Raw genomic sequence first — 21,265 nt, 5'->3', positions numbered from 1 at the left:
CAAAACAAAAGAGAGGTTTGCAATGTGCTCTGCAATTTTGGGATTGGAACAGGCCCTACAGATAATCTGTTACATGAAAATCTGGATTGCACATATAAAAAAAGTAAAGTTTTAATATATAAAATGACTTGCCCAAGAACCTTCTAATAATTAGGGACAGATTTTGGTCTCCTGTTTTTAACCCCTCTTTCATTTTTATCGAACTATTTCCCAAGAACTATTTTTCCTTTGTGATCCAGAATTTGAAAGAAAAGTGAAGTTTTCTCCAAGATTTGAAAATGGCCAAAACATTACAGAGTTTGGATCTCAGAAATACATCACTGAAAAAAATAATAATAATAATAACGTACCTCTAGCGTGTGGCACTTTCCTCGAATTCTATTACAAAGAAGTTGGTAATTCTCCAGCACAACATTCAGCTCAGACGTCAACTCCTGGCCACCAGAGGGCATCTTGGCAGCTAATAACTTGATGTTGTCCTTGAGAATCTTCACTCTCACCTCCTTCTGCAACACATCCTCTTTTGCCCTCTGTTCCAAGAAAGGATGGATGAACTTGAAAAACATCTCCCTTTCTCAGTAACCAATTTCTTTTCTTTTTTTTTTCCAAGTATTAAACCAAAGTTAAAACAACTGGATGATTCTAACTACCAAAATAGAACATTATTTAGGTAACAGTGAATGGTTCTTTGTGGGGTTTTGTTTTTGTTTCTGTTTTTGTTTTTGAGATGGAGTCTTGCTCACTGCAACCTCTGCCTCCAGGTTCAAGAAATTCTCCTGCCTCAGCCTCCCGAGTAGCTGTGATTACAGGCGCCCACCACTACGCCTACCTAATTTTCATATTTTTTAGTTGAGACGAGTCTTCGCCATGTTGGCCGGGCTGGTCTCAAACTCCTCACCTGAGGTGATCCACCCACTTCGGCCTCCCAAAGTGCTGGGATTACAGGCATGAGCCACTGCACGCAGCCCAGTGAGTATTTTTGAAATAAGAATGCTAACTCTGAAATTTCACTCATGCATCCAATGTACTCAGCCCCCACAAATGTGTTCATTTCATAACAGCAGTGTTAACATAAGTTATCCAAAGTATGTTTACTGACATGAAGTATTTTCAAAGTCTGGGTCCAAGATCAGAATTTAAGTGAGTGAATTTTCATTATCACTGGAGAGCTGAGCAGATTACACTGCGATAAATAAATTTTCACAAAAATTGAGGTACACTATGGTAGAAGTATCTTCAAAAGTTCTCTAATTTAAACTTTTTTTTTAAATTCTAGAACATAGGTACATGTATCATTCTGCTAATTAATAGCATTTCAGTGGTAAAGTTAGACTGAGATGATCTGATCCAGAAACAGCTGTTTCTCAGTGCTAAGATAAACAATCTGACATTCAGGAAAATCAATCTATCAGGTTGGTGCAAAAGTAATTGCAGTTTATGCCATTACTTTTAATGGCAATAAATAAAAATAAAACAGTCTTTCACTTTCCCCTTTACTTTTCTCTACTACTTAATGGTTTGATCTTCCTTAGATTGGGGGAAAGTAATTATGTGTAGTGGTTTTGTAAGTCCTAATGGCTGTTTGAAAGAATAAAAATAAATAAAATGCTGCCCAATCAAATATTTAAATATCATTTTTCTCAAATCTCATCTATAGCAACTTTTAAAATCCACAGAACTACAATGCCAATAGTGTAAAGAAAGATAATAAATGAGACAATTCTTAACATGGTAGCCTATTTTAGAATACCTTATGTACTGAGTATTTTTAAATCTTTCAAAAAGAGCTACACTAAAAAAGATGTTTTAGTGAAAAAACAACTTCCAACAAGTCTCCTGTCATTTACTTTGATTCATGTATAATAATGTATGAATGTCATACAATCCCTTTTTTGAAAAAAATCTGCACAGATTTTTGCTTGAGTTACACTTCTAGGCAAGTTAACTTTGAGGTAAAACATTAGTCACTATGTTGCTTAAGCTTACAGGCAACAAAAGCTTTGAAAACACGATCTCTTTTGACTTGTTGAAGCTATGTTAGAAATTTGGGAATGATGCCCAGTTCTTTTATTATATATAAAAAGAGAGTGTTCAAGACTATCGACACAGGAGTACAAGTTTACAGGAAATGTATCCAGTGGATCCAATGAATATGAACTCCCCTGATGCATTCCTACCGCTACTCCTACCTGCTCTAATGAAACGTCGGTGTTCACATGTGCCATATGTATTAACTGGAAGATTAGTACGAGGAAAATAAGAATAAACCTCAGACAACTTGGGAGGTCTCTTTTGTTCCCCTTACAAAAAATAACTCTTCGTGAAAATTTTTGGAAATAGTGATGAATGCAATTAATGCCACTGGATTGTGCACTTAAAAATTAAACTGACCAATGTTATATGTATTTACCCCAATTAAAAAACATGATCATTCTTCCTCACGCCCACTACCAGAGGTTTTTAAGTCATTCTCTGTAGCCTCCCAAAGGTCTAACTTAAGAGCTTGTCTCATGGGCCCTCATGGACTCAACTCATGGGCCAAGCCAAACACGTGGACTCCTGGCTTCCTTCCCCTGCTAAAATCAGAGCAGCTACCCTGTTATGTTTTTTTAATTCAAAAACCTACTGTGAAAGATGCTATGTGCACATAGTGCTTGACAGCTAGAGAGATGATTGATGGGCTGGTTTTAAAGAGAGGAGGGAGGCATGAAGTCCGTTGACACTGCTTGTCCCCGCCTCACCTTCATCTCTTCCACAGCACTCTCAAGCTCTTCTGGTGACTTGTACTCAAAATCCCGCTCCAGGTATTCTTCCTCAGCCTGGGTCATCCATTCCTGCATCTCTGCCAAGTCTTTCTTCAGGTTCGCAGCTTTTTCTTGACTTTCAGACAACCTACTTTTTTGAGTAGCGATCTACAAAGGAAAAGCCATTCCCCCAAATAAACAAATGTTAATGTGTTCAATGTCAAGTTTTAGCTCTTAATATTTAAAGGCACAGTGATAACTTTCCACAACGAATTGCATGCTTTAAAATTCAGATAAAATCTCATACATCTCATGCTAACGCTGTAGAATATAAGCAATAATGAAAATAATCTTAAGACTGGGATTCCACACCACATTTGGATAATACCCTTATCTCAAAATATCTATTATAATTTTGAAAACGTATAACTGTTGACTGTAATCCCAGATGTAGGAATCTAATCTATAACAGTAAAAGTACATATATGAAATAAATTTAATGTAGCACTACTTGTAATGAAAAAAAAAGCAAAAACAAATAATCTAGAAGCCAGTCAGGCTTGGTGGCTCACACCTGTAATCCCAGCACTTTGAGAGGCCAAGGCAGGGGGATCACCTGAGGTCAGGAGTTTGAGATCAGCATGGCCAACATGGCAAAACCCCATCTCTACTAAAAATACAAAAACTAACCAGGCATGGTGGTGCACGCCTGTAGTCCCAGCTACTTGGGAGGTGGAGGCAGGAGAATCGCCTGAACCTTGGAGGCAGAGGTTGCAGTGAGCCGAGATCGCACCACTGCACCCCAACCCGGTGAACAAAAAAAAACCTAGTAGCAACCAAAATGTCCATTTTCTTCTTTTTAACTGCACTTCCCATTAAGATTTCACTTTTAAAAAGCAGGGAGGGAGAGGCTGCTATTAAAGATGTCATAAGACACCACTCTGTAAAATTTTGGTTTTGATATCTACTATATTTGTATATGCCACACAGACACCAAAAAGTTACAGTAAAAAATAGATAGTTGTCTGATTCTGATTCAGTAACGTAGTTAAAAATTTCGGAGAAGTCTAGAAATATTTGCAGAGCACTCCTCCCCATAATGACAAACTGACTTCTACTGTGAGAGAAGGCACCATTCTGCAGTCACAGTCCAACCCCTACTTGGCAGGTTCAGCCTCATGCTCAAATTAAATGCCACAGTAGTGGCCACCCTGCCAGGGCCTGCTTGGCTGCTAGGTTGATAGTAACCAAAGGCCAGCACAGGAACTGGATGGTTCTCACAGAAGTTGGAGATAAGCAAGAGATAGAGGCTTTCCCAGTCCCTCCCTCCAAAGAGGATCTCTGGCATAAAAATAGGACCAAACAAGAGCTTTTCTTCCACTGTCCCCACAGGGTAACCAAGGAGCTGATGCCAGCAACACTCACAATCCCATTCCTCAGCCTGGCTGATCATCAGGTTAACCTGGTAAGCTTTTCATTAAAATACATGCACACACACAGAAAGAGAAAGAGAGAGATTCTTGGGCCCCACTTCCAGAAAATTCTCTGTATGTGTACTTTTTGAACACTAGTCAGCAATATAATTTTCACAGATCCAAAAAGAAATGAAGAAAATAAAGACACTATCATAAGCTTAACAACAACAAAACACCCTCAAAATTACCTTTAATTATCCTGAGAATATATACTTTCTATTTTTTGGCATTAAAATGTTCCTTTTTTTCAGGATATCATGAATATAATAGATGAAATAGACTATCTTTGTTTGTTGATCTGTTTTATATGCCTGTTCTTTTTAGCAAAATGAAAATTTGGCAAAATTATGTTTGTCCAAAACTATTTCAACATTTGTACTAGTCAATGCAATGCAATAGTCTGGAAATGTTCTAGATAATTATTCACACATGTGGTTACCTCCCTCCTGAGGACACTTTAAATTTCCCATATATTTATTCCTGTATTTTGAATCAGTAATTCACAATGAATTCTTTGTCGTCATATGTATGTGGATGGATGGATGGAGGGATGGATGGATGGATGGATGGATGGATGGATGGATGGATGGATAGATCGATAAATATACAAACTTCTAATTATCACCTTCCTTGATCTTCATTGCCACTTCCAAACCATTTTCTATTTATTTCCTCAAAAACCCCAGTTCCCTAAGGCACATGCCATCAGACTATAGCACATTGAGAAAAATGTGATTTTAGCTAGGATAAGAGATGAGAGTATAACATTATTAGTTTCTTAAGTGTGATCACGGTATTGTGGTTTTGCAGAAGAATGCCTTCATGCTTGGAGAATCATGCTAGAGTATTTAGGGGTGAAGTGTCATGATGTTTTCAACTTCCTGTTCAAAAGTACCAAAAAAAAAAGGGTGTGTGTGTGTGTGTGTGTGTGTGTGTAAAGAGAAGGGCAGAGAGAGAGAAAGCAAATGTGGTAAAACATTAGCAAGTCTCTGAATGGATGGATATATAGCTGTTCCTTTTTATCATTCTTTTAACTTTTCTTTACATTTGAACATGTTCAAAATAAGTTATTGGGTAAAACAACAAAAACAAAGCAAAATATTCAGTTATGCAAATATAAATTTTTCTGATACAAACATTAGCCAAAAGCATTTCATTAAGAAATACGTACTATTTACGTGACCGTGGGGTATGCCTATATTTCACATTGACTTCTATTTTTCACTGCTTTGTCACTCACTTCAGCTATACGTAGCCTCACTATTATTCCACTAATAAAAATCAAAGCAATCGGGAGAGAATACCTCCCAGTTCTACCGTTCCCATATCATTTCCTCCCTTCCATTACCACGGAGAAACCATATCTCATAGCAACATCTTCACTTAGATGGTGGATCTCATCCTCACATAATCACAGACTTCGCTTGATAAATTCTCCTATCTCAATCTCTTTCTGCACCATCATTTATTTTTCTAAAGTGAGGTCCTCTCATTAATGTCTCTCATTTGATATCTCTCATTATTAAAAATAACAAAACTACCTCTTTGGATTCCCATCACCAGCACCCACCCATTTCTCTGCTCCCCTGAAGAGAGAAATTTCTCAAAGTTAGTTAGGCTTGGTGTCCCAGTTCCTCAGTTCTCATACCCTCCTCGACACTCTCCACTATGACTTTTTTTCCCACCAGTTCACTGGCCCTACTTTCTCAAGGTTATTAAATGCCTCCTTCTACCAAATTTAAAGCTTGATTTTCTGTTTTGATTGGCCCCTACAATCTCAGCATTAGGCACCGTGAAAAGTTTTCTCCACCTAGCATCTGGGATCCCACATTCCCTGTTACTGATTTTTCCTCCTTAGCTTCTAGCATCAAATTTAACCCTTCCAGAATGGTAGTCAGCATTTCACCTACACCCACAAAAGCTTCTCCTTCATTATTGCAGTAAATGACACCACAATTCACACAAAGTGGAAGTTTTGCAGAAATCCTGAGTCATGCTTGACCATTCACTTTTTCTTCTATCACAATCCAATTCTTTCCTAAGGTCTCTTCTTTATTTTCAAACCTAATATTTCTCATGCCCTCCATCACTACTTCTCTAGCCTTCCAAGTACGTGGGGCCATCCTCTCTCTCCAAGACTGCAGTAACCTTATAAGAATTCTTTCCGTTTTCATTCTTGCCTTCCAGAGCAAACTATTCGCATGAAAACCAGAGAGAGGCCGAGTGCAGTGGCCCATGCCTGTGATCTCCACGCTTGGGAGGCTGAGGCAGGAGGATTGCTTCAGGTCAGCAGCATCTGACCAGACTGGCATCTGGTCTCAAACTGCTGACCTCAAGCCACCCTTTTGCCTCAGCCTCTAAGAACCCCATCTCTACAATTTTTTTTTTTTTTTTTTTTTTTTTTTCCCAGACAGGATCTGGCTCTTTCGCCCAGGCTGGAGTGCAGTGGTGCAATCTCAGCCCACTGCAACCTCTGTCCCCTGGGCTCAAGCCATCCTCCCACCTCAGCCTCCTAAGTATCTGGGACTATAGGCGCACACCACCATGCCCGGCTAATTTTTGTAGTTTTTATAGAGAAAAGGTTTTGCCATGTTGCCCAGGCTGTTCTCAAACTCCTGAGCTCAGGTAATCCACCCACCTCAGCCTCCCAAAGTACTGGGATTACAAGCATGCACCACTGCATCTGGCTCAAAAATATTTCTAAAATTATCTAGGCATGGTGGTGAATACCTATAGTCCCAGCTACCCAGGAGGCAGGAGGATTGCTTGAGCCCAGGAGTTCAAGGCTGCAGTAAGCTAGGATTGTGCCACTGCACTCCAGCCTGGGTGACAGAGCAAGATACTGTTGCTAAAAAAAGGAAACAAAACAAAAAGCCAGAGTGACCTTAAAAGATCTATATCATATGTCACTTTCCTATTCAAAACCTTCAAATTGCTTTCTGTGTAATATCATACTTGAAATACATCCCAAGTCCTTTCCTCCAAGGCCATAGCTAATCCATCCTCTGCCTACCTCTAACCTCAAATATTCCCATTCTCCAACTCACTAACTCGTCTCTGCTCTATTCTAGCTACACTGCCTTCATTCTTTATTAAAAAAACCAAGTTCATTCCCACCACAGAGTTTTAAAGCTTGCTATTCTCCATGCCTGAATGTTCTTATTGAACCTTACAAGGCTCATCTCTTACTTTACTCAGTTCTTTATTCAAACGTCCCCATCTCAGAAAGTCCTTCCCTGACCATCCTATTTGAAATAACCCATCTAGCCCTAACTCCTTGCTACTCCTCCATGATATTATTCATTATCCATCTGCCTCACTAGAATGTAAGCTCCTTAAGAGGAGTTTCTTCTTCCTTGTTCAATGCTGTACCTGCAGTGCCTAGAATGATGCTTGACAGGTGGCAACTGATTAAGAAATATTTGCTAAGAAAATAAATGGTCACATTCAAATGTTTTAGGGGTAAAGCAAGTATCATAAAGGTGTTTCAAGCCAGATTTAAGACAACAATGGGTAAGCCCTGAGCCAAACTGGACAATCAGCACCCTCTCTTAATTTAAAAAATGATGCCTTTTTTTTTTTTGGCCCCAGCTCACTACCCATGCTAGAGTTATTCTAGACCATTGTTTTTCAAACTGGATGGGTCATAATACATTTAGTCAGCTGAGAGAAGCTACAGTCTACATCTCTTGAAAACTATAGGTAGTAACGTTGAAAAACTCACCTCCTTGCTAAGTTTCTCCAGCTGGGTTTGGTAGTCACCTAGTCTTGTCTGCACCCAAGTTTTTATTCCAGCAACTGGACCACTTCGAAGATTAGTCTCTATTTCCTTCATGTTTTTCAGAGATGATTCAATTGTTTCTATTTCATTAACAAATGCCTAAACACATAAAAGATGCATGTTGAGTTCATTACTATATAAGTGGATGCCACAATTATAGTTTGTCTGCTTATCTCCCTGCAAATATTATACAAGCAGACTGCTTAAGAGTCAGTACTTCTAACTACTTAAGAAATACTGTGCCTTAAGAAACTCATTTCACCTGGGTGCTTGATATAGCCATCTGCCAAATTAGACCAGAAATACTTGACTCTCAGCAAGGAATAGTCTTTTAATTAATATAGAGAAGCCTGATGATTTCACCAAATAAAAACTGCATGCACTATTACTAGCAAATTCATTTGTTGTTTTTTTTGTTTGTTTGTTTGTTTTTTATACTTTAAGTTCTAGGGTACATGTGCACAACATGGAGTCATTGTGTATTGCTTTTCTTGTGCCACATGGTGAGGATTTAAGAAAAACATACTTAACAAATGAATTTGATGAACAGACACTTCTCAATTTCATTTGTTAAATATGTTTTTCTTAAATCCTCACCATGTGGCACAAGAAATGCAATATACAATGACTCCTAATGAACCAAAATTGTTCTTGTTCTCTATTCTATAACCTCTCAAAATTCTATAATCATGGCCAGAAATAAAAACATGAAGAATCTGTCATTCTTTTATTAGCTATAAAGTCATAAAAGCTTTATGATGAAAGATATTTTATCTAGATTTAATGCTATGTTATATTCTCACAATTTTAATAATAGCAGCAAATAACATAGAAAAAGAACAAAATGTTATTTATGACAAGTTCCCCAGATCAGCAGAACTCACAGAGCACTGGTCTAACTGCCTCTGTAGACCTGCATCGTCTCCTTGGGCAGCCTGCTGTTTCATTAAGAAGTCTTTCACGCCATCCATCCACTTCTCAATGACTGTTGAATCAGCCTAAATCGAACATGATAACAGAGGGGGATATTACTCCATGACGTTCAGCCTACTACATCTCAAGATCTGCCGCCACTGGAACAAAGGCAACTTTTTAAAGCTCTGATAGCATCGCTTTCATTTATTTTATTTCTTTTTCTAAACCTTCCAAATGTGAAAATGATTATTTTCTTCATTCTTGACTAAAATCCTTAAGAGATGACAGGTTAGTAACCATTCTAAAAATTTCCAAACGCTAGCTCTTTTTGCTTACATGCAAGCAATAGTTATGATTTAAAATGCAAATCACAGGGAAAAAATGCATTTCTAGGTTTAATCAGCTACAAAATACTTGGCTCTGATATAATTTAAAACAATTTTTCTCTAAAGTTAGTAACTCAGAGCAGGAATAAACAAATAGCATGGTGTAGGGAATACAATAGATAGTTCTCATTTCTGCTATTGGATGCCTTTTTATCTGAGAACTCAGGACAGTCACCACTCAGCTCCATTCTTTCATTCAACATTTATTAAGCACCTACTATATATATAAAATCCAGTTACTGTGTATGGTGATAGGGGTTCAAAGACAAATGTGAAAGCAAACATTTTGCAAAGAGAAAGAGACTTTAGAGAGAAGGTAACATTAGAACCGGGCCTTAAAGAATGCAAATAAGGGCCAGGCACAGTGGCTCACGCCTGTAATCCCAGCACTTTGGGAGGCCCAGGCCGCGGATCACAAGGTCAAGAGATCGAGACCATCCTGGCCAACAAGGTGAAACCCCGTCTCTATTAAAAATACAAAAATTAGCTGGGGGCGTGGTGGGGCATAGTCCCACCTACTCGGGGGGGCTGAGGCAGGAGAATAGCTTGAACCCTGGAGGCAGAGGTTGCAGTGAGCCAAGATGGCGCCACTGCACTCCAGCCTGGCGACAGAGCAAGACTTCTGTCTCAAAAAAAAAGGAATGCAAATAAGTAGATGCAATTCTTTCCATAGGTGGGCAACTGCCATGTTTTTCTCCAGTCTTCTACTGATTACATGTTCCCAATTCCTTCCATGATGTCTGTAGGACATGATATGATATTTAGGTATTGCTCACTACTCTGATCAACATGCTCTGGAAACTACATCAATTTTTTAATGTCCTTAAAATATGCCACCCAGAACCAACTATTCTGATCCTTATAATGTTTGAATTGATCACAAAGATTTAACTAGTTTATATAAGGTTATCAGAGATTATCTCAAATACTTTGGTGTAATCAAGACTTGCCAAGAATGTTCATTTGTGAGCATTATTTGAATTAAATGAGAAAGCATCTTCAAATGTGAGATGTTATCACTCTGTGCATCTAATAATCTAGTCTTCCTCCTCCAAAAAAAAACAGAAAAAGAAAAGAAAGTAGTACTTAAAGGAAATGAGTCTGGGCAAGGCCTATTAGTGGTATCCATGTTGATTCCTGGTGACCACCACATTCTTTCCTAAGCACATATAAGATCTCTAGTTGGTTATTTATCTTACAGTTTGGCTAGGAACTGACATCAAACTTACTTTAAATCTTCAGCTTCTAAAAACTAATGTTTCCTCTTAATTAGGACATTCCTCCATCTCCATTTTTCTGGTAATTTCTCACAAGATTATGACGTGAGTGACCCTGAGATCATGGGTAAAAATCCCACTTGGGATGCAGATTTATGCATCTGGAGGAGCTCTGAGTGGTTTTGCTTGTGGTCCTAAGTTCAGGCTCTAAAGCACTCTCAGTAATGACTCTTCTATACTTTCTAGTTTTGAAGGTCATTCTCTGATGAAGATGGCAAGTAAAAAGTGCTTCTCTAGCTAGGTTTCTCTGTGTCCTCCATTAATATTATACCATCCTATCTAAGCACTTCTGCATCTCGTTTATTCTTGGCACAGCTTTGAAAGCCATTTCAGTCCCATTGCACTTTCCCCAAGCTGCCTCCTCCTCTCTTCTCCAGCCTGTCTGACACTATTCCCACAGGTCCATGCTACCCTTATATATTTTCAGTTGGTTACAGGTCACTTCTGTGTTTGCTCCAGCATTCCAAGATCTTAGCATAGAAAGCTTCTTGGGAAGACATGCTCAGGACGGGTAGAGTGGGGCATCCAAAAAAGACAGAAGTGCAAAAAGAGAGAAAGTGTGAATATATTCATAGAGTTCATAAAATATGACTTTAAAAATTCTCCATTTAACTTGTCACCACAGATTCTTGCACTGCTAATCTCCATTCTGCACTTTTAAAGAATGCATTACTGCTGTATAACTGGGAAATTCATTAACTCTAGTTTGAATAAGGAAAACTGATAGTCTCCTCAGCCAAAATTTTCAAAATTTATATGGAAGCATTATATTTCAAGGAAGTTTTAACCACAATTAGCTTTGACTTGAGTAAGTGGCCTTAACTACTCCAGTCACTGGCATATGAGGAAGTTTTATGGCCTCAACCGCCTTCCTTCCTCCCTCCTTCCCACCCTCTCTCTGATACACACAGACCCATGAGGGCACACGCAATTCACATGTATCTGTTCCTTCTCTCCCTCTGACATGAGAAAAAAGAAAGAGAAAAGAAACAGACAGACAAGCCATGTAGGCCAATGGATCATCCCAACAGCAACAAAGGGAGTAGAAGGGAACCTGTAAAGCCACACTATAATATTTTCACTACTAAAAATCCTGCACGTAATTCTGACCACGCTGTGTTCTAAAAGAGACAGTGTGCCCATATAAAGAAATGCTAAGGTCTGACTACCAAGCTCAGCACCTGCCTTGAGAAACTAATTTTTCTTTGAGCCTTAGTAACTCATCTGTAAAACTGGAATCATGACAACTATCTTGTCTGGTTGTTCTGAAAAACAGAGACTCCCACATAGAAGAATGCACTAAATGCGTTATTATACTAAGATCTACAAAACCAACTGCTTTATTATTACCAAGATTAAGACCATAAAAGAGTTACCACATCCAAGATTTGGTGTTTATGTCCCATCAGAGGCACCACAGGAATGAACAGCCAGGATGAGTATGTGTTTGCGTAAGCATGGGTTTCACTTTTTTAATTGCTGCCAACATTAATGCTTGTTCTATCCTGTAACTGTTTCAAAGTAACTGTTTCAAACGGCTACTGCTTATACATCTGGCTAGACCTGGCCAAACACAGCTCATGGGAAGGAATCGGTACAGAGGAAAGGCCCACCCTTTAGAAGTTCCTGGCAGCAGCAGATTCACTTGGCGTTTCCACCTTGTGGCACAATGCGCGGGAAGGGTTATCAAGTCCCAAAGATCAATGCTACCTACCACCCTGCACGGATGAAGGCAGGAGACAGGCAGCTCTACTCTGCCTTCCACTGTCCCTATCCTATCTCCTCTTTCCCTGAGCAAAATATTGTCACAATCAACCTGTTGCAGATGTTTCCTGTGCTTTTCAAACATACCAAAAGTCTGCTCATCTTTAAGTCAATTCCACCACAGCAAAGAGGTTGATTACAAAGATCGTCAAAGAGCTCACATGAAAATAGTGTTTCTCTGTCCATTTAAAAATTACTCAGCTGATGCACTTAAAAGTTTCTAATCTACAATAATGACGATTTTTTTCTTCACCCACATCTGCTTACAGAATACACACACACACACACACACACACACACACACACACACACTTCTTTAAGGGACTTCAGTTCTTACAAACCAAAACAAAATATAAAAACTGCTAGTAAATTTCTAAAGCAAATGTCATTATTTCACATGCAAAAAAAATAAACTAAGTACTAATCTGGGGCAGCCATTTCTCATTCCTATTTTTACTCACAAATATTCAAATAAATATAAAATTAAGAATACAGTATTTTTTGAAAATCAAAATATCAAATATTCTAGTTTGGAAGGGTCAAAGTCTACACAGACCATCACTGCTCAAAAGCAATGATTTCTAAGCATTTCAGATGGGCAACACCCTGCTATGGGATCACGGAAAAGGAACGGCAAGGTCATTAAAACAATTCCTCTGACCCTATCTCACCTCGTTTCCCACCCCCATCCTGTGAGCTAAGGATGGAGGTAATTTAAAGCTTGGTAAATCTGGATTTAAGACAGTAAGATTCCAAGGTACACAACTACCTCCGGAGACTTGATTACAGCTAAATTCTTGGCATTTTCTTTTGCTCCTCCCCCATCTGTTGGAATGTCCACAGCTTTTTAAGACATAGGCCAGAAAAAGAAAAAAAATACTGTGAAGCCAGAATTAAAACAGTAATTTAAGGTAGCCAGGTTCCTATTTTGTTTCACTTTATAATACTCAATAACCTCAAAAACACGATCTTGAAAATGTGCTCTCTCACTTAGTAGGGAAGACAAACAATGATACTGCTACTACACTTATTTACCAAAAACTAATAAGGTTCTTAAATCTAAGGAAGGGAATATATGAATATTCCCTTCAGTAAAGTAAAATGTATTCACAAATAAGAAAAAAAAAAACCCAAACCCTTATGAGATAATTATATCAATTGTATGTTATCTAAAAAGGGTTAAATCATCCATACTAATATTACTCTTAGAAAGTATTGTATTTTTACCCTAAAATGCTTTCCAAAGTACTCTCAAAACCTGGTTCTGCCTGTTGGAGCTCCAGCACTCCCCCTTCCAGATTCCAGGTCAGAGCAAGTCCATTTATGTGTGTCTTTGACTGTTCAACAATTGAAGCAAGAGGCATGACTACACAGGTGTCCTGCCACTTAGGGTAACCAGGCATTTAGACTGTATAAATCCACTCTCACTAGAGAGGCCGGACACATCAATTACATTCACATCTGCTAACTTGCTCTATGCCTGACAGGGATCCAACCCTCAAAGAGCTCATGCCTCGTGGGAGGAGAGACACACATTTCTCACCATAATAAAAGATGGCCTGAGATGGGTCATTGTGAAGGTATAAACGACACACAGTCGAATCACAGAGGAGGGAATGATTATCTAGCTGTGGGTGTAGTGATGAGCTGGGCTGAAGACAGATGAGCAGAGAGGAGGAGGAGGATGTGAATTCCTAGCAAGTACGTGACATTTCCGGAGAAAGGCAATAGTCTAGGGTGGTCTTTGGTGACCCACCGTATTCTCCCTACCTGACTCAGCTCACAGTGGAGTTGCAGGGAGGGCTTCAGGGCAAGAAAGGGACATTTTGTATTAATGGCACTTTGTATTAATTTGTATTAATGGTGAAGACAACCAGATCCTTTCAGAAGTACAATTCTGGTATTGGTGTGAAAGATGAATTCCAGAGAGAAGAGACAGGAAGTGGGAGTCGGATTTAAAGGGTAATGAAATTGTCAGGGCAAGAGACTGCATGAGAGCCTGAACCCAGGACGAAGGGCCTGGAGGAGCAGCCTGAAAAGGCAGGAGCGCTGGAAAATATAAGACAGTTTTGTGTGTGCCTTGGGGACATCTTTCATTTCCCAGTTATACACACGGCAGGAGCTCTTGAATAAGGAAAAGGAAATACATAATATGAAATACTTTGCAGCCCCTAAATCCAAAGATATTACTGCTGGTGAGGAGAGATATATAAGAAGCCTCTTAGGATTTTATAATATTTTATCCCCATGATTCACATGAAAATCCAGTCAGTAAAATCAATAATGGAAAAAAGAAATATCCATTTCATGTATTTTCAAATGTTTTGTCACCTGGAAGGGGTACAGTAGTTTGTAAAAGTAACAATGAATATTTTACCTCGTAAGTACAGGAATGGGGGTTATTGCTTTGGCATAGCACAAATAAAAAGAATTTAAGAATGTATTTGGGCATGACACAATGAATAAGAATATGGCAAGCTCTACATGCACAAAAGGAACCAGCTATGGAGACAAAGGAAATGCAGGCAAATGAGGAAAAGCACTGCAATGCCAACAAATAACAGAAACCTAAAATTTGCACACAACTAACAGCCTCTTACAAATATTGAAGGATAGCAGAAAAAAGCAAGCACATAGCCATGGAAACACTTTCAAAGTTTAAATGTGCTGTATCAATGAAAGATGTTATTAAGTAGTGGGATTCACTTCCAAACTCTATCTGAACTATGGATTTAAATGGCCCTCACAGAGTTCCAATATCATTTGTTTCCATAGTGTGGGGAAAAATGATTAGAATTAGCAATATTTGTCAATTTTTCTTGTCTAATTTGAATGTACAAGGATCCACTGTTAATATTAGCTGCCCCCAGGAAAGAAAATGGTATTGGGGAAGAACAGAACTCTAAATGTTCACTGGAAGTATTTCTGTGGTATTCAATTTCTTCACAATATGTAGGCTTCAAGTACTACTCATGTAATGAAAAATACATTTTAAAAATAAACGAGTTAACTATTTTGTTCCTACAAAACATTATTATGAATTGGCATTGAATATAAAACCTACTGTGCTTCATGCCTTAAAGACAAAAATAATTAAATGCCTAAAAAATTATATATCAGGTCATTGAAAAGGGGAAAACAATGATAATCTGCAAATAAATATTTATTATAATTAATAATTTGAGGGTGTGGAATTTACAGTTTTCCCAAGTAAATCATGAGTAGTTAAGTAACCAGCAATTCCTACAAAGCAAAAAAAAGTTTTCTTTTGAATTTAAGATAAAACATGTATTTCAATGAAGCAGTTACACAATTAAGAAATACAGACACTGTATTCCTTAACTACAATCTTGCAGTTAGTACACAAGAAGCAAATAAAAAAATTACTGGACATTACAAATCTGCTACTGTAGCAACAAACACTTAAATATCCAGACACACATATTTGATGTTGGATATTTTTAATGGAAATAAATATTTCCAAGTGACCACTTTTGTGCCTGGATTTGCTACATTAATAGCAACAACCCACCAAAGCCTAAAGCTGGATTACTATAACCACAGGACTCTTTTGTGTTTTGGGAGAATATTTATTCTCTAAGCTCCATATTGAAATAGTAGCATACATTTAGCTAACCCTAAGATATATTTTTAAGAGTCAAAAGAAGACTAATTCTGAGGTTAATCTCCATTTACACTTTGGACTTAAATCTGAAAACAAAGGGATGATCTTTTGAAAAGATGGGGATTGTTTTATCTGGCATTGCTGAACTTTGGCACTACTGACATTTGGGGCCAGATGATTATTTTGTTGTGAGGCTGTCCTGTACATGGTGGGATGTTTAGCTGCATCCCTGGCCTCTACCCACTGGAAGTCTTCTCCCACAGTTCTGACAGCAGAAATGTCTCCAGAAATTAACAAGTATCCTCTGGAGGGTAAAATCACCCCGGTTGAGAATCACTAATACAATGCTGGGGCCATAACCAAAACCTTTAAAATTATAGAAAAGGTCAGCGCTCATTTTGAAAGCTGGGAACAATTACAACTCATAATACACAATGAGAAGTGGGACCATCACAAAATAAAATGGGCCAGGCATGGTGGCTCATGTCTGTAATCCTAGCATTTTGGGAGGCCGAGGAGGCCGGAACACCTGAGGTCAGGAGTTTGAGACCAGCCTGGCCAACATGGTGAAACCTCATCTCTACTAAAAATAAAACCTTAGCCGGGCGTAGTGGCATGTGCCTGTAGTCCCAGTTACTCAGGAAGCTGAGGCAGGAGAATTGCTTGAACCCGGGAGGCTGAAGTTGCAGTGAGCCAAGATTGCACCATGGCACTCCAGCCTAGGGCAACAGAGCAAGACTCCATCTCAAAAAAAAAAAAAAAAAAAGTGGTCGGGCGCGGTGGCTCACGCCTGTAATCCCAGCACTTGGGAGGCCGAGGCGGCAGATCACGAGGTCAGGAGATCGAGACCATCCTGGTTAACACGGTGAAACCCTGTCTCTACTAAAAATACAAAAAAATTAGCCGGGTGCAGTGGCGGGCGCCTGTAGTCCCAGCTACTCGTGGGGGCTGAGGCAGGAGAATGGCGTGAACCCAGGAGGCAGAGCTTGCCGTGAGCCGAGATTGCGCCACTGCACTCCGGGCTGGGCGAAAGAGCGAGACCCCGTCTCAAAAAAAAAAAAAAAAAAAAAAAGTAAATGAGTCAAAAACACTAAGCCACACAAAACACATTTCTCTCCATAATTACTGGTTTATTTGAATGAGATCTCCATCTAGAACTGCACTTACACCTAGAGAAAAACTACCTCCTGTCACTACCATCACACACAGCTACCCACACATACACACAACCCCTCCATCTGTATTTTCTGCTGATCATTCATTGGAACTACCCATTAGTTCCTGAGTCAAAGAATGCCCCTCCAAATTCAGTGGTCCACTCAGAGAATCTGGCTGGATCCCTTCCACACTAATCTGTGAGTTCTTCCAGCTCCTCTTCTACCACGTGTTCTCTGACTTTGATTTTCAAAACATACATTTTCATTAACTTTTGTCTTCGCTTTCAATCTTTTCACTTTTTGGGGGCAACATTCCTGGCTTAGCATCTAAATCCAAATCTATATATATTTAGATCTAGATCCAAATATATGTAGATATAATATTTAGATGTAGATCCAAATATATGTAGATATATATATTGTATCTACATATATTTGGATCTACATCTAAATATATATAGATTCGGATTTAGATTCTCTCTATATAAATATAGATGTATATGCATATATACAGAGACATCTCTCTATATATATAGATATATCTACACATATTCGGATTTAGCTTCCAAGAGAATCTATCTATACATATATATAGATAGATATACAGAGATATATCCAAATCTAAATCTCCTATTGCTAATTTCATTTCATTCACTGAAAAATATTGATTGGATGCCTTCTCTGTGCCAGGCATTGCTCTAGTTAAGAGTACATCTTGGTATACAGCAGTGGATAAGAAATTTAAAAAAGACAAAGATCCCTGACTGATGGGGAAAAAAAAAAAAAAAAAGAAAAGACCAAGGTAAGGAGTCACTGGGAGGATAGGAAGCCTTGCGGGGAGAGAGTGTGATTGGTTCATTCTCCACCCAGAACTTTCCTATTAAAATACCAGGTGACCTGAAACTCTGCTTCTCCATCTTTCTCACAGGCAGAGTGTTAAAATCTGACACTGACTTCTATTGACATTGACTCTCTCCTTATACGTCCTCACATTTATCCTTTCCTCTTAAACTTTATCACTGCTGCATCTGTCAACATTTTCAGGTGTAGTGAAGGATCCTGTTTCTGAATTTTCATGTCCCTGGAACGAATTGCCTTCCCACTCTGACACTGTCGATGGCCTATCTCTGACTTTTGACTTCAAATGTCAAAAACCTGCAAAAAGTTGTTTCATGTATTCAGCAATTTACGACTACCTGGGCTATTTCTACCACCCCAACCAAGTTACTACTACAATCTAATCAACAGTCTGTATTTCACACAGGCCCTCCATGCCTGAAACATTATTTTGACCATTTTTAAGCAATTTTCTCTTATCTTCAAGGTCCAGTTTACTCTACTTTTGACTTTGCTTCCAGGCAAAAGGAAATAAATGTGCTCTCCAGCACATTAAAAGCACATCTTTGATAAGTGCCAACTTAAATACATAATAAATGTGGGTCTAGAAAGAATGTAAAATATTTAAATAATAAATATGTGAATCTTACAAGATAATTACTATTTACCCTGTAATAAACTTAAACTCCCAGTGGCCTCTGGATTTACCTCAAAAGCTCTGAGTTTGAGAGCAATTTCTTCAAGCAAATGCAGATCTTTGGAAACCAAGACCTTTAGCTTGTTCCACTTTCCTTGCACATCATCAAATTCTTGCTTATATAATTTTTCTACATCAGGATGAACATTTTTCTCCAGAGCCTTTGTTTCTTCTGCAAGTTTATGTAATGCAGGTTTCTGATTCTCAAGGATTTCATCAAGGGCCTGGAAAAAGTTTTAAAAGATTAAAAATATGCACACAAATTTGTCTGCACAGATATAGTAAAATGGGCTATATAAAGTCAAAAGTCACTTTAAAATGCATTAGAAAGCATTTTTATCTAAAAAGAACAGTGAGTGGGAGTGTAAATTAGTTCAACCATTGTGGAAGACAGTGTGGTGATTCCTCAAAGACCTAGAACCACAAATAACATTTGACCCAGCAATCTTACTGGGTATATACCCAAAGGAATACAAATCATTCTGTTATAGAGATATACGCACACTATGTTCATTGCAGCACAATTCACAGTAGCAAGGACAAGGAATCAACCCAAATACCCATCAATGATAGACTAGTTAAAGAAAATGTGGTACATAGGAACCATGGAATACTATGCAGCCATAAAAAGGAACAAGATCATGTCCTTTGCAGGGATATGGATGGAGCTGGAAGCCATTATCCTCAGCAAACTAATGCAGAAACAAAAAAAAAAAAAACAAATGCCGCATATTTTCACTAATAAGGGGGAGCTGAATAATGAGAACACATGGACACATGGTGGGGAAAAACACACACTGGGGTCTGTTGGAGGGTGGGGCATGGTAGGAGGGAAAGCATCAGGAAGAAGAGCTAATGGATGCTGGACTTAATACGTAGTGCAGCAAACTACTATGACACACATTTACCCATGTAACAAACCTACACATCCTGCACAAGTACCCCTGAACTTAAAAGTTGGAAATCAAAAAACAAAACAAAACATGAAAAACTCATGAAAAAAATAGGCATAATGATAAAAATTAAAGCTTTTTCTTCATGAATTGTGTGTGGGCAATACAGTGTATTCTCAACACTAAAAACCAAGGGAACAGCACACCCAGTGTGGGCCAAGTGTGCGGTGCTCAATGGCTACTCTCCTTTTCATCTGATAAAATAGCGCAGAGCCATAAGGCTACTCAACTAAATGACCAGGGAAACATTCCTATTCGATGCAGCAAAAAGTATACAGCAACACGTCAACTGATAGTCCTCATTTCATTAAAGATATTTTAGCAGATTTTATGAACAAGTTGAGAATTTTAAGCTAATCACAACAGAAGGAGTAAATATGCTTTTCTTCTATGAAAAAATATTTAATAACTGTATTTTCTTTTACATGAGGTCAAACTAACCCTCAAATCATAAACACATTTTTGGACCAATGATGAACAAAACTGACCAACTTTTTTTTTAATCTCTGAAAAAAACATTTCAAAATATGTAAGAGGAGGTATTAGAAGAAGCACTAGAGTTCTAACATGGAAAATATATGTTACCTTTTTTTCTTGCAGGGCCTTCTCCACCTTGGCAAGATCATTAAGGACATTCAGAGACGCCTGGGCCTTATTTTCTGAATCATTTAGCACATCTTTCAGTGTTTTCAATGTTTCCAGATATGCATGTCCAGGTTGGCCCTTCAGTTCTGTTTATTTAAAAATATTTAGTTTGAGAAAATTATATTAGGAACCAATATTTTTACATAGACCATTATCCTAAATGAATTCCAATACATGGCAAAGGAGACCCCATGATTAAAATGTAAAAGGGTCTCTGTTAATTAACAACATAGATCATTCCATTGGCATTTCTGAGAGTCAGACAGTGACTTCATGCCTGCGGATGTTGACGTTTGAAATATTAACTAACCCACTATAATTTTTCTTCATTTCTTCATGATGAAATGTCCCTCTGAAGATGGAACGACAATGTCCCTTTTGTCCCATATAATCTCCTCTTCCTTAACAGCTACACAAAGAATAAAAGAAAACAAAGATCCCCTCAACCAGTCTTGCTGTAAGCTCCACCGTGTAGACAAACCCAGGTCCAGAGTGGAGGAGATTATATGGAAATACTGCCACCATCCTGCCCAGGTATCCTGAGAAATAATGACTGAACAGCCAGCTGGAACAGTGCCTACCTCAGTCACTAATGTACAAATCTCGTAGAAGTAACACTTGTGTGGAAAGGAAGTGACTCTCTTGAAGCACAAAGTGGTGAAACCAACCAGCAGCAAAAGTTAAACTGCCTACTGATCCTTGTCAAAAGTGAAAGCATAGCTTGTACCAATAAGTGGAGAAAGACGTACCCTCAAAGATGTATTTCACATAACTGAAATCAAGGAACAAAGACATGCTGTCCAGAAGCACTTTCAGAAGAAAGGCAACACGACACATTTGCCTAGCATGCACACATACAGACACTTCCATTCAACACACAATCTACAATTGCTGAAGTTAGGCTGGGTTACATGTGGAGCGTTTCAGTGTGCACTACCCAAAATAATAATGCACAATGCAACACAGTTCCTAACTCAAATGGCAGCTAGGAAGTAAATAGTGTAATGTA

General features: G+C 38.5%; 1 protein-coding gene across 3 annotated transcripts in view; it reads right to left on the bottom strand.

Annotated features, from left to right (window-relative positions):
• The window catches only part of UTRN (utrophin), a 516,343-nt gene that overhangs the window by 376,157 nt on the left and 118,921 nt on the right, over nt 1-21,265 (bottom strand). For all 3 annotated transcript variants that reach the window (XM_055266343.2, XM_055266390.2, XM_055266360.2), the window contains exons 21-26: nt 20,197-20,342; nt 18,670-18,882; nt 8,885-8,998; nt 7,944-8,099; nt 2,742-2,912; nt 351-530 (exon numbers count right to left, since the gene is read on the bottom strand). In XM_055266343.2, coding sequence (XP_055122318.1) covers nt 351-530; nt 2,742-2,912; nt 7,944-8,099; nt 8,885-8,998; nt 18,670-18,882; nt 20,197-20,342 — 980 coding nt within the window. The remainder of the gene's footprint in view (nt 1-350; nt 531-2,741; nt 2,913-7,943; nt 8,100-8,884; nt 8,999-18,669; nt 18,883-20,196; nt 20,343-21,265) is intronic.

Source organism: Symphalangus syndactylus, chromosome 2, assembly GCF_028878055.3.
Source record: "Symphalangus syndactylus isolate Jambi chromosome 2, NHGRI_mSymSyn1-v2.1_pri, whole genome shotgun sequence".
Lineage (NCBI taxonomy): Eukaryota > Metazoa > Chordata > Mammalia > Primates > Hylobatidae > Symphalangus > Symphalangus syndactylus.
Note: the sequence above shows the minus strand (reverse complement) of the source record. Positions and strands in the feature narration are given on the sequence as shown.